At 40.8% G+C, this 14,964-nt stretch overlaps 1 protein-coding gene across 2 annotated transcripts in view; it reads right to left on the bottom strand.

Annotated features, from left to right (window-relative positions):
- COPG2 (COPI coat complex subunit gamma 2) overlaps positions 1-14,964 on the bottom strand; it is a 165,025-nt gene that overhangs the window by 125,372 nt on the left and 24,689 nt on the right. For both annotated transcript variants that reach the window (XM_024129793.3, XM_024129796.3), the window contains exon 5: positions 12,047-12,126. In XM_024129793.3, coding sequence (XP_023985561.1) covers positions 12,047-12,126 — 80 coding nt within the window. The remainder of the gene's footprint in view (positions 1-12,046; positions 12,127-14,964) is intronic.

The raw sequence follows: 14,964 nt of genomic DNA, 5'->3' as shown, positions 1-14,964 counted from the left end.
TAAGCTCTGGTCTCTCTTTAGGTTTTGAGCCAGTTGGTTACTCTGAGATATCAGTGTCAGCACTCTAAAAGATTCAGATAAATTGCTGAACTTGCTATTTGTTCAGCCCCCTTTTCATGGAAACATTGGACATAATGCTCGTTCCAAATCTCTATACCCCAAAAGGTTCCATTTAACTTTTGCTTCATTTCACCTGGGTTAATATCTAGAAGTGAACGAACTGGATCTTATGGTAGGTTCATGTTTAACTTTTTAAGAAACTGCAAAAATGTTTTCTAACATGATTTCACCCCTTTACATTCCTACCGGAGATCCAATTCCTCCTCATCCTTAGTAATATTTGCTAAAGTCAGTCTATTTAATTTTTAGTCAACCGAAAGATGTATAGTGGTATCTCATTGTGGTTTTAAATTGAACTTCCCTAATGACTAACAAGGTTGAACATCTTTTCATTTGCTTTATTTGCCATGTATATATCTTCTTTAGTGGTGTCTATTCACAGATTTTACACTTTTTTTATTGTATTGCTTTCTCATTATTGAATTTTGAAAGCTCTTTATATGACCTAGATACCAGTCCTTTATTATATATAATTTATAAGTATTTTCTTCCAGTCTGTGGTTTGTCTTTTTGTTTTCTTTATGGATCAAGCGTTTGACGTTATATCTCAAAAATCTTTGCTTAATTCAAGGTCACAAGGATTTTTCCATGTTTTCTTTTAGAGGCTTTCTAGCTTTAGGTTTTATATTTAGGTCCATAGACCTTAGAAGAAAAAAAAAAAGCTACAGATTAAATCTTTCAGCTTTTTCATGTCTGAAATTGCTTTTATACCAACTGTTTTTGAAAGCTATTTTTGCTGGACACAGAATTCTGGGTTAACAATTGTGCTTTTTGTTTTCTTTCAGTACTACAAAGATGTAGTATCATTTCCCTTCAGCCTAAAACACTTCATTTAATATTTCCTTCAGAGTAGGTCTGCTGGTGACAAATACTCTTGATTTACCTTCATCTGAGGAAGTCTTTATTTCACTTTCACTCCTGAAAGATATTTTTTGTGGATACAGAATACTGGGTTGTCATTTCCTTTTGTTTCAGCACTTAAACAACGGTGTTCCACCATCTTCCAACTTCTGTGTTTTCTGATGAGAAATCCACAGTATTTTTTCAAAATATTTATTTATTTGGTTGCACCAGGTCTTAGTTGCGGCAGGTGGACTCCTTAGTTGCAGCATGTGGGCTCCTCCGTTGGAGCTCCAGGGCTCCTTCAGTTGAGGCTCACCGGCTCCTTAGTTGCAGCAGGAGAGCTCCTTAGTTGCAGCTAGCCAGCTCTTTAGTTGCAGCACGCAGCCTCCTTAGTTGTGGCATGCAAACTCTTAGCTGCAGCATGCACGTGGGATCAAACCCAGGCCCCCTGCGTTGGGAGCGTGGAGTCTTATCCACTGTGCCACCAGGGAAGTCCTCCCACGGTATTTTAAACTCAAGTTTCCTTATATGTAATGAGTCATTTTTCTCAAACTGCTTTCAAGAGTTTTCCTTTATCTTTGGTTTGCAGCAGTTTCGTTATGATCTGGGTGTGGATTCCTTTGAGTTTATATTGCATATGCTTCACTGAGCTTCTTGAATCTGTAAAGTTATATCTTTCCCCAAATTTGGAAGTTTTCAGCTATAATTTCTTCAAAAATTTTCTGCACCAATCCCTCTCTCCTCTTCTTCAGGGACTCCAATGACATGAATGTAAGACCTTTTGATACAGTCCCATGGGTCAGTGGGGCTGTTTGTTTTTGTTTTCCATCTTTTTTCTCTTTATTCTTAATTGGAATTATTTCTACTGAATTACTTTCAAGTTCACTGACGCTTTCCTCTGACATCTCTATTCTACTATTGAGCCCAGCCAATGAATTTTTTTATTTTGCATGTTGTACTTTGTCATTTCTAAAATTTTCAGTTGGTTCTTTTTTATATATATAGTTCTCTGCTGAGAATTTCTATTCTTCTGTTCATTTCAAGAGTGTTCACCTTTATGGAGCATGGTTGTATTAGCTGCTTCAAGTCTTTAATAATCCCAACATCTAGGTAATAAGAGGGTTGGCATCTATTGATTATCTTTTCCCTTGAGAATTGGTCAGACTTTCCTGGTTGACTCATTTTGGATTGTATCTGGAGATTCTGAATATTATGTCATGAGACTCTGAGTCCTGTTAAAAGCCTCGGAGGAATGCTGACTTTTGTTTTACCAAGCACTCAAGGCAGTTTCAGATCTCAAGTTCTGCGTGGCCTTCTGTGCATGTCATTTCTCCCACACTCTCTGGCTCTCAAGGACTCCTTTTCCCAGTTCTTCTCACCAGAAATATGAGATTCTCTCAGAGTTTTAGCTCCCTATGCTACTCCACAATTCTTTGGAAGCAAGCCCTCAAGACAAAGAGATAAAAGAAGGAAGGAAAAAAAAATACAGTTGACCCGTGAACAATGCAGGGGTTAGGGGTGCCAACCCTCCACACAGTCGAAAATCTGAATATAACTTATATTCAGCTCTCCCTATACGTGGTTCCTCAGGATCCGTGTGTAAGTGGACCCGCACAGCTCAAAACTCCTGTTGCAAGGGTCAACTGTAACGTGGATTTCCCCCCACTCTTCACATGCCAGGGGCCCATTTTCTCAGAGACAGGTCTTATCTCAGGGTTTCACGTGTCTGAAATACTGCTGTCACGTCATAGTAGTGTTCCACAACTAGGGCTGGCCTCAAGGCAGGACCAGAAAATAAACAAAAAAATAATAACAAGCAAACAAGGATTCTCCCCCATGCTCTCCAGCTTGCAGGGGTCTTTTCTTTAACTTGTGCTCAGGCTAGAGAGATGGGCTTCTGCCTTTGTTGACTCCTCCCACTGTACAGTTCTCCAATTAGCCTGCTCTTGGGTCAAACGTGGGGTATAAAGAGGAAAAATAAACATGAAACTCACTGTTACCACACTGGTTATTCATTAATTACTGTTTTCTCTCCTCAAATTCACAGTTATTATTCAGTTTTCAAAGGCCTCAGGTAGTCACTTGCTGTACTTTTGTCCACAGGTTTTTGTTGTGATCATTGGGAGACATGGCCTGCCGTGGCCTTACTCTATCTTGGCTAGAATCAGAAGTCCCCTGACTTTCCCTTTTACTCATTGGTGTTCATTTCATTAGGCTTTGGAGAAAGGAGTTTTATGACTTGGCATCATTTTCATGATTTTCTCTCAAAAGTTTTCCACAATTTCATTTTAAAAGAGAATAAGTATGAATCCAAATAAATCAGGGCAGTCTGCTTATCAAATGGGCAGGAAAGAGGCAGGATACAGAAAGGTTTCTCAACTCCCATTAAACCCATAGTGATGGTTAATTTTCTGTGTCAACTTCACCGAGTTAAGGGATGCCCAGATAACTGGTAAAACATTATTTCTGGGTGTGTCTATGAGTGTGCTTCCAGAAGACTGGCATTTGAATCAGTAAGCTGAGTAAAGAAGATCACCCTCACCAATATGAATGGGCATCATGTAATCCGTTAGGAGCCTGAATAGAATAAAAAGGCAGAGGAAGGGAGCATTTGCTCTCTGCTTGGGCTGGGACATCCATCTTCTCCTGCCCTGGGAAATTAGGACTCCTGGTTCCCAGACCTTCAGGTCTGGTCTGGAACTATACCACTGGCTTTGCTGGGCCTCCAGTTTACAGAGAGCAGATTATGGGGCTTAGCCTCCATAACTGCGTGAGCCAATCCTTCATAGTAAATCTCTTTCTATATATCTATATATATCCTATTAGTTCTGTTGTCTGGAGAAACCCAACTAATACACCCATATTTCTCCACTTCTTCATATGTGCGAGTGCTGCCTTGAGATAGAGAGAGACAGATAATCCTTATGATTTCAGCCCCCTTAACTGAAGTGAGAAAATGGATTATCCTATGCTTAATTCATGAAACAAACTTTTAATGTGTGTCTAATACATGCAAGGCACTTTTCTAAGAATTAATGATACAAAGTCATATATGATATAATTTTTGCTCTCAAGGAACTAACAGTACAGAGGGTAGAAAAACATGTAAACAAATCATTACAGCACAATGTACTAAACACTAGAATAGAGGTTAAAACAAAGTGTTATAAGAACAGCAGAAGAGACAATGACTAACCTGTCAAGAACAGGAAAATCAATACGTAAAATGCTGTTTGAGCTTTGTGGAAAAGGAAATAGGATAAATGCAGGCACAGGGAGAAACATGTAGAGTGATACAGGGTATCAAATAGCACGATGAGTTTGGGAAATGGCAAAAGCATTGATGTGAACCCCAGGGAATGCCAATATTTAGGGTGACAGGCAGAATAAAACAGCCACTTCTGTGGAAGAATAAAATGGAATAATCAGAGATGGGAGGAAATTCAGGACCGTGGTTCTGAAAGCCAAAGACAGTAGAACTTCAGGGAGGGTTTAACCATATTAAAACTAAGAGAGAGGTCAATTAAAATACAGACTGAAAAATCAGCTTTGGGATTTTGCAATTAAGAGATTACTGGAAATCTTTGAGAGAGAAGTTTCACTACAGTGGTGGCTAAGTCAGATTAGAATAGTATCTCATTTCCTTTCTTGCTCTACACCAAGTCCTGGCAGACATAATGTCAGGGACAGCAGCACCATTCAAATAGAAAAGTTGCTTCAGGCTTGAATATTTCTTACCAAGTCTGTGGATGGTCTTAGCTTCTTGGTTCCCTCAGGAAGCTAAGTATTATCCTCCCCCTGCCCAAATCCTCACATTATTCCCACAACTGATATCACAACTGCCTGCCAGACAGCCGTTTCTACAGCCCCTTTATTTCTTCCTAAACCATGGCCTATGAACCATTCATTCGATTTTCTGAGACTAGGGATGTAACTAATCACATACTGAAACCCATTCCCCCATGATACTCCCCATGTGAGTTATGGGTCATTCCTCAGGACTCATTTCCAGAATTCTAAGCAATCTTCAGATGCAGCTTTTCACTGGTGAGTCTCATCAGACGGGGGTGGAACAGTATAACCAGATTGTCAATATACTTGACCATCCTTAAGTCACTAAATCTCTTCATGTTTTTCTTTTTGTTAACTGAGTTGTAAATTTATATACAATAAAAATGCCAGCTTAAGTGTTCAGTTAGATGGCAATTGTGATCACTCATATAACCTTTACCCAAAATAAAATACTGAACACTTCCATCACCTCAGAAAGTTCCCTCATGCCCACTTCCAGTCAGTTTCCTCCAATGTTCCAGACTTCTGGTTTCTGTCACCACAACTGAGTTTTGACTGGTCTTAAAATTTATATAAATAAAATCATCCAGCATGTATTCTTTTGTTCCAACGTATTATTTTAGGAATGTATCTGTGTTGTTGCTTGAAACAGCAATTTGTTCCTTTTTATTGCTGAGTAGTGATCCTCTGTATTAATATAACACAGCTGGTTTAACCATTCTCCTGTTGATGAACTTTTGGGTTGTTTCTGGTTTAGGGCTATCACAAAGCTGCAATGAAATTCTTACACAGTCTTTTTCGTGGCCAAAGATTTTCATTTCCTTGGGTAAATACTTAGCAGTGGAATTACTGGTCACAGGGTAGGTATATGTTTAACTTTATAAGAAACTGCCAGGGCTTCCCTGGTGGCGCAGTGGTTGAGAGTCCGCCTGCCGATGCAGGGGACACGGGTTCATGCCCCGGTCCGGGAAGATCCCACATGCCGCGGAGCAGCTGGGCCTGTGAGCCATGGCCGCTGAGCCTGTGTGTCCAGAGCCTGTGTTCCGCAAACAGGAGAGGCTACAGCAGTGAGAGGCCCGTGTACCGCCAAAAAAAAAAAAAAAAAAAAAAAAGAAACTGCCAAACTTTTTCTGCGGTGGTTGTTTCATTCATTCTACATTCCCACCTACAATGTAGGAGAGCTTCAACTGTTCCATACACCAAGTTCCATACTTGGTATTGGAGCAGGCTTGTTGATTTTGGTACTGTCAGGCTTTTCTATTTTAACCATTTTAGTGAGTATGAAAAGGTATTTCACTGAGGTTTCAATCTTCATTTCCTTGATGACTAATAATATTGAGAACATTTCCATGTGCTTATTGGCTATCTGTATATACTCTTTTGTGAAGTGTCTGCCTTCAGGTTTTCTCAATATCCATGATTTCTTACCAAGCTAACACAATTGTCTATGTATGTAGAATGGTCATCTAATATATGTTTTCTATTCCTGCTATAACAAATGACCACAATTAGTGGCTTAAAACAACAAAAATGTATTTATTATCTTACAGTTCTATGGGCTAGAATTCCAACTTAGGTCTCACTGGGCTAAAATCATCATGTCAGCAGGGCTGCATCCATCTCATAGGCAAAATATATTCACCCTATCCCAAGATCCCCCCCAAATCAACACATTATAGCATCAACTCAAAGTCCAAAATCTCAGGACTTCCCTGGCAGTCCAGTGGTTAAGACTCCATCTTCCAATGCGCAGGTTCAATCCCTGGCTGGGGAGCTAAGATCCCACATGCCGTGCGGTGCAGTCAAAAAAAAAAAAAATAGGCCAAAATCTCACCCAACTCAAAAGTCCCAATCTTATCATCAAAAATCATCTAGGGGCTTCCCTGGTGGCGCAGTGGTTGTGCGTCCGCCTGCCGATGCAGGGGAACCGGGTTCACGCCCCGGTCTGGGAGGATCCCGCATGCCGTGGAGCGGCTGGGACCGTGAGCCATGGCCGCTGAGCCTGCGCGTCCGGAGCCTGTGCTCTGCAACGGGAGAGGCCACAGCAGAGGGAGGCCCGCATACCACAAAAAAAAAAAAAAAAAAAAAAAAATCATCTAAATCAGGGATGGGTGAGATTGGGTATAATTTATCCTGAGGCAAAATTCCTCTCCATGCATGGACATGTGAAACTAAAAAACAAGTTCCCTGCTCTGAAACACAAAGATGGGACTGCCATAGGATAACACATACAGACATTCCTGTTCAAAAAGAGAAAATGGAAGGATAAAAAAGAGTTACTGGTCCCAAGCAATTTTGAAATCCAGCCAGGCAAACGGGAAGAGGTTTCAAGTCATGGCAGAATTCACTAAGGTTCTAAGCTCTACCTTATAGGCCTCCGCCCTCTGAGCCATCCTTCCTTTTTATAAAGGGCAGCTTCTGTTTAAAGCTGAGGAGTCTTATCAGCCTGTCTCCTGCCTGTAGAATTTTGGGGCTCTGATAGCCTTCTTTCACTTCACCTCTCTGTTCCTTTCAGTCCAAGCTGGCAGTGTTTCTGCTGGTATAAGATTCTCAAGAGCCTTGCGGGACTACCATATTCGTAAAGAGATTCACTCCACTAGACAAGAGGCTCCTCCACAGATTTTGCCTAGATAATCCCACCTCTATTTTTGGCTTCCGCTTAGATGCTGAGGGAATCTATGAGTCACACCCTTCATCTCTCAGTGTTTTGTGTGAGTGAATACACTGACCTTTTAATCTTTCTGAGGTTTCAGGAAAAGGCTGTAGAGTAACTCTGATTTTTTCTCTAGAGAAGGCTTTCCCAACACACATCTCTTGATTTTAGCATTCTTTGCCATTCTGGTAGGCTGACAATTTCCAAAATCAACAACTCCTGGTTTATTTTTGTTTTTTGAGATGTAATTGACATACATTATATTAGTTTCAGGTGTACAACGTAATGATTTGGTATTTATCAAGATCTCCTGGTTCATGTTTAACAGGTCTCTCCTCAATTTATTACCCTACTCTCAAATTTTACTACAAGTGGCAAAAAGAAACCAAGCACACCTCAACTTTCTGCTTGGAAATCTCAGTTAAATACCCAAATTCATTGCTTACAAGCCCTGCTTTCCACCTAACTGCAGGATACAATGCCACTAAGCTTTCTGCCACAATATAACAAGGATCCCCTTCCCTCCAGTTTCCAATACCTTCCTCATTTTCTTCTGAGCCTTCACCAGCAACACCTTTAATGTCCATATTTCTACCAACAGTCTGTTCACAATGCTGTATGATAAATGTTTTCTCTATCCTGCTCCTCACTTCCTTCTGAGTCTATCAGAGTCATTAACGCCCATATTTCTACCAGTTTGTTCAAGGCAGTGTAGTCTTTTTCTATCATGTTCCCCAAAACTCTTCCAGCACCTGCTCACTGCCCAATCACAAAGCCACTTCCACATTTTTAGGTATTTGTTACAGCAGCACCCCACTTCCAGGTACCAAAATCTCTATTAGTTTTTTTTTCTAGTTTTGAGATACGTGACATATAACATTGTGTAACTTTATGGTATACAATGTATTGATTTGATACTTAAATATTGCAAAAATCTGTTAGTTTTCTATTGCTGCTGTAAAAAATTACCACAAACTTAGAGGCTTAAGACAACATTCATTTCTTTACCTTACAGTTCTGTAAGGTGAGGTCCAACACAGGTCTCACTGGGCTAAAATCAAGGTGTCAGCAGCATGGCATTCCTTTTTGGAGGCTGTAGGAGTAAATCTATTTCCTTGCCTTTTCCAGCTTCTACACATCACCCATATTCCTTGGCTTATGGCCCCCTTCCACCATCTCCAACTCCAGCAACTACAGTGCATCCTTCTGAGCCGGCTTCCATCATCACATCTCTTTACTGACCCTTTTCTTCTGCCTCCCTCTTCTACTTTTAAGGACTCTTATCCTTATATTGGGCCCACCTGGATAATCCAGGATACTCTCCCTATCTGCTGATTAGCAACTTTAATTCCCCTTTGCCATGTAATGTAACGTATTCACAGGTCCTAGGAATTAGGACAGGGATATCTTGGGGGTGGAGGGGGCATTATTCTGCCTACTACATCTACTAATCACTTAAAACAAATGAGAAGCAAACCATAATTCAAAGCGGCCTAACAGGACTCAGATCGAAGTATTAACAGCTAAACCAAGGAACGAAAAACCCTCAATCAACAGTTGATTAATCTATTTTTAATTTTTCCAATATTTAGTGAATCTAGCAATCTAAGTGAAGAATTTTTTGTTTTGTATTTGTGCCACACACTGTTAGCTGACTAATCCAACACCCATTTTTAATACCCTCCCTTCTCCCAAGCCCGCCCCTTGGGCTATAAAAGCTATATACTCACTTTCCTGGCCTCCTAAGGTTAGTCATAACGCAGCTGTGCCAAATAAAATCTAAAAATTGCCTTGGGAAAAGCTTTTGCATACCTGATAAACGGGGCAGACAGTGCTGGCTCTCTCTGGCCCCCTTCCCGGTACCCCTCCCACCTTGAATGGTGCACTGCCAGTAATTCAGGCATCTTATTTTGCAATAATGTAAGGATGTCCCAAAGAATTTAAGAGACACCAGCCCTGACACTACTGAACTACTGAACCAACACCAGCTACTCTGTGCTTATTTTGTTTGTTACTATTTAATTCTGGCTTTGTATTATTTTCAGCTGAAAGCTTTACTAATATTATGAAACTACATTCAACGCAACTGCTGGTTAAACGTTAAGTACCCTCATCCAAAATTTATTTTCTTGTACAAATACCAGATTCACTTGAATGAGTTATAATTAGTAACTATTAACTATAATTATATATTAATAACTGTTAATGACTATTTTCTAAATAACATGTTATATATCTTAGGACTCTGAATTATACATACTCATTCTAGGACATTTGGAAATTATCAAAAGTTTAAAGAAAATAAATAACCGCAATTCCAAACACCCAGAGATAACTTACTGGTAATATATCAGTGGATATCCAATCATATATTTTTATATACATACTTAGAATATTTTTAAAAGAGACTACAGGGAATACACAGACTTGAATCCAACTTTCATTTAGCACTTTATTGAAGACTTTTCCACATCATTAAAGGTGTCTCAAAAATATATTCAAAAAATAAAAATATTTCATAATACGACTATAACATGATTAATTAGAACATTTTTAACAATGTCAGACATTCAAGTTGTTTTTTCCTTTTTGCTAGTGAAAACAGTGTTGCAATAAGCATCATTGTATATAAGTAGTTCTGTGCTATCTCTGATTGTTTTCTGCGGATAATTCCATAGATGTGGAATTACTGGATCAAAGGGAAAAACCCTTTCAAACATTCAACAAATGCTGCCACACTGCTTTCTAAAAAAACTGAATCAATTTATTATTCTACCTCCTGTATACAAGAATATCAATATCCCTTACAAGTACTGACTGCCTTTTTTTGCCAATTTGATTGGCAAAATATTATAATTTTTCAAAATTTATAAAGAACTCATAAACTCAAAGCAATAAAACAATCTGATTTAAAATGGGCAGATGTGAACAGACATTTTTCCAAAGAAGACATACAGATGGCCAAAAAGTACATGAGAAGATGCTCTGCATCATTAATCACCAGGAAAATGTAAATCAAAACCACAATGAGCTATCACCTCACACCTGTTAGAACGGCTACTATCAAAAAGATAGAAACAGGGGCTTCCCTGGTGGCGCAGTGGTTGAGAGTCCACCTGCCGATGCAGGGGACACGGGTTCGTGCCCCCGTCTGGGAAGATCCCACATGCCGCAGAGCAGCTAGGCCCGTGAGCCATGGCCGCTGGGCCTGCGCGTCCGGAGCCTGTGCTCCGCAACGGGAGAGGCCACAACAGTGAGAGGCTCATGTACCACAAAAAAAAAAAAAAACATAGAAACAGCAAGTGTTGTTTAGGACATGAAGAAAAGGGAACCCTCTGCACTGCTGGTGGGAATGTAAATTGGTACAGCCACTATGGAAAACAGTTTGGACGTTCTTCAAAATATTAAAATAGAACTACCATGTGATCCAGCAATTCCATTTCTGGGTATTTATCTGAAGAAAACATTAATTCAAAAACATATATGCACTCCCATGTTCACTGCAGCATTATTTACATTAGCCAAGATATGGAAACAACCTAAGTGTCCATCAACAGATGAATGGATAAAGAAATTGTGGTACATATATGCAATGGAATATTATTCGGCCATTAAAAAAGAATGAAATCTTGACATTTGTGACAACATGTATGGACCTTGAGAGCATTATGCTAAGTGTAATAAGTCGGACGGAGAGAGACAAATACCATATGATCTCTCTTATATGTGGAATCTAAATAAATAAATATATACATAAAACCAGGCTCATAGGTACATAGATACAGAGATCAGATTAGTGGTTTCCCAGAGGCAGGGACTGGCGGGGTGGGAGAAATGGGGGAGTTGTTTTTTTTTTTAGTTTAAATAAATTGAATTTTTTTTTTTTTTTTTTTTTTTTGTGGTATGCGGGCCTTCCTCTGCTGTGGCCTCTCGCGTTGCGGAGCACAGGCTCCGGACGCGCAGGCCCAGCGGCCACGGCTCACGGGCCCAGCCGCTCCGCGGCACGCGGGATCCTCCCACACCGGGGCACGAACCCGGTCCCCCTGAATCGGCAGGCGGACGCGCAACCACCACGCCACCAGGGAAGCCCAATAAATTGAATTTTAAAAGCACAAAAAACAACAACAAAATACTGTAACTCATTCTTGAATTTTTAATTACATTTTCTGGTTACTAGTGAGAATGACTAAAGATATTAAGATCCTTTATATTGATTATTTTATGAAGTATCACTTGGATTTTTTTGAAGTATAAGAGTTCTTTATATATTACAGATGTTAGCCTTTTGATGTACTTGTTATATTTTTTTCATAAATCAACTATAATTTTTTTTAATAAATAAATATTTTATTTCAATGTATCATTTACTTTTTAGTTTTGTTTATATATTTTTATGACATTTTAAAGTGTAATCAAATCTATCAGTATTATCCTTTGTGACTTCTTTCTCAGCTTTATTAGACAGAGATGGTTTTCACATGACAACCACATTTTAGAAAAGAATGCCTTAAGACATTATGTTCTTTTAAATTCCTACTGGCTTTCTTACAGTCAAAAAGTAAAATTAACAGAAAGAGAACACCAAATACTCCACTAAATATGTAAGTATCACATCCTAGGTTTTAACTATTCACATACCTGCTTGTGACAATTATGACATCCTCAGAGATGGTAGCCATTTCTTTGATAGTAAGGTAGCACATTCTTCTCAATGTTTGCTGAAAAATTATTTATAAAAGGCAACAGGTTATTCATAAGGAAATGGTTTTTTAAACAGTTTGAAGTGAGGACCCCAAGTAAATATATTTAGATAGCTATTCTTAAAAAGATTCTCATCTACCCAAAAAAGTCCTTTTAAAAGTGCCTGGATGAGGGGACTTCCTTGGAGGTCCAGCAGTTAAGACTCCTCACTCCCAACGCAGGGGCCTGGGTTTAATCCCGGGTCAGGGAACTAAGATCCTGCATGCCGCAAGGCATGGCCAAAAAAGAAAATAAAGAAAAAAAGGCCTGGATGAGAAAATATTCAAAATTCTAGTATTTCCTAAACGCAAGTAATTGATGCACTAACAGTAGAAAACACCTAGATTAAAATTCAAAAATTCAGTTAATTACATGGGTCTTTATACAGAAAGACCCAAACTGTGACTCTGACAATGTGAATCCAAAGACAGGTTTTTCAAAGTGCTAAAGCCTTGTCCTAGAAAATGTATTTTTTAAATTCTTTAAAAATATATAAAGAGAGATAAGCAGACTCTGTGTTTTCCTCAGTTCAGCATATTTTTCCTTAAGGTATTTGTGGTTGTACAACTACTACTTTCAATTATCAAGATTTCTAGATGGATACTTGGATCCAAAAGAATTGTTAAATAAACTTTCGCCCACCCTTTCTCCTCACCTGGATCTCCGATTTTATTCATAAACACTCATACTCAATGCTCAAAGCCTTGGTTCCTCTAGCCTGTCCAGCCTCATTCTCTACCAAGTAACTTCAAATTTCTTATAAGTAGTGACTCTCAAATACATCAGACCCAGCTCCAGAGTCCAAGCTGTACAAAGGATCTGTTGGAAACTACTGAGCCCATTAAGGAACAGGCAGAACAGAGTGAGGATTCTCATGGTGATTAAACACAGAAAAAAATCACCCCAGAATGAGAAAGGCAGCATGGGGCAGATAATGAGGCATATCACATACATATGAAGCTACAATGAGAAGAAAGCAAAAAAAAAAAAAAGACAATCAAAACTTCAGAGCAGGTGTCAGCGGAAGATGGCGGAAGATTAAGACGCGGAGATCACCTTCCTCCCCACAGATACATCAGAAATACATCTACACGTGGCACCAGTGGGAGGGAGCTGTGAAGGAGGAAAGGTTTCCACACACTAGGAAGCCCCTTTGCGGGCGGAGACTGTGGGTGGCAGAGGGGGGAAGCTTCAGAGCCACGGAGGAGAGTGCAGTAACAGGGTGCGGAGGGCAAAGCGGAGAGATTCCTGCACGGAAGATCGGTGCTGACCAGCACTCACCAGCCCGAGAGGCTTGTCTGCTCACCCGCAGAGGCAGGAGGGGGCTGGGAGCTGAGGCTCGGGCTTCGGTTGGTCGGAAGCCGGGAGAGGACTGGGGTTGGCTGCGTGAACACAGCCTGAAGGGGTTAGTGCACCACGGCTAGCTGGGAGGGAGTCCGGGAAAAAGTATGGAGCTGCCAAAGAGGCAAGAGACTTTTTCTTGCCTCTTTGTTTCCTGGTGCGAGAGAAGAGGGGATTAAGCGCGCCACTCAAAGGAGCTCCAGAAACAGGCGCGAGCCTCGGCTATCAGCGCGGACACCAGAGACAGGCATGAGACGCTAAGGCCGCTGCTGCAGCCACCAAGAAGCCTGGATGCGAGCACAGGTCACTCTCCACACCTCCCCTCCCGGAAGCCTGTGCAGCCCGCCACTGCCAGGGTCCTGGGATTCAGGGACAACTTCTGCGGCAGAACACACGGCGCGCCTCAGGCTGGTGCAAGGTCATGCCGGTCTCTGCCGCCGAAGGCTCGCCCCGCATCCGTGCCCCTCCCTCCCCCCGGCCTGAGTGAGCCAGAGCCCCCGAATCAGCTTCTCCTTTAACCCCGTCCTGTCTGAGCGAAGAGCAGACGCCCTCAGGCGACCTACACGCAGAGTCGGGGCCGAATCCAAAGCTGAGCACCCGGAGCTGTGTGAACAAAGAAGAGAAAGGGAAATCCCTCCCAGCAGTCTCAGGAGCAGCGGATTAAAGCTCCACAATCAACTTGATATACCCTGCATCTGTGTAATACCTGAAAAGACAATGAATCATCCCAAATTGAGGAGGTGGACTTTGGGAGCAAAATATATTATTTTTTCCCCTTTTTCTCTTTCTGTGAGTGTGTATGTGTATGCTTCTGTGTGAGATCTTCTCTGTATAGCTTTGCTTTCACCATTTGTCCTAGGGTTCTGACCGTCCCGGTTTTTTTTGTTTTTTTTACTTTTTAAAATTTTTCTTCTTAATAATTATTTATTATTTTAATAACTTTATTTTATTTTATCCTACTTTATTTTATCCTCTTTCTTTCTTTCCAACCTTCCTTCCTTCCTTCTTTCTATCTATTTTTTCTCCCTTTTATTCTGAGCCATGTGGATTAAAGGCTCTTGGTGCTCCAGCCAGGCGTCAGGGCTGTGTCTCTGAGGTGGCAGAACCAACATCAGGACACTGGTCCACAAGAGCTCTCCCAGCTCCACGTAATATCAAATGGCAAAAATCTCCCAGAGATATCCATCTCAACACCAAGACCCAGCTTCACTCAATGACCAGCAAGCTACAGTGCTGAACACTATGCCCAACAGCTAGCAAGACAGTAACACAGCCCCATCCATTAGCAGAGAGGCTGCCTAAAATAATAATAAGGCTACCGACACCACAAAACACACCACCAGAAGTGGACCTGCCCACCAGAAAGACAAGATCCAGCCTCATCCACCAGAACACAGGCACTAGTCCCCTCAACCAGGAAACCTACTCAACCCACTGAACCAACCTTAGCCACTGGGGACAGACACCAAAAACAA

This window comes from Physeter macrocephalus, chromosome 5, assembly GCF_002837175.3.
Source record: "Physeter macrocephalus isolate SW-GA chromosome 5, ASM283717v5, whole genome shotgun sequence".
In the NCBI taxonomy this organism is placed as follows: domain Eukaryota; kingdom Metazoa; phylum Chordata; class Mammalia; order Artiodactyla; family Physeteridae; genus Physeter; species Physeter macrocephalus.
Note: the sequence above shows the minus strand (reverse complement) of the source record. Positions and strands in the feature narration are given on the sequence as shown.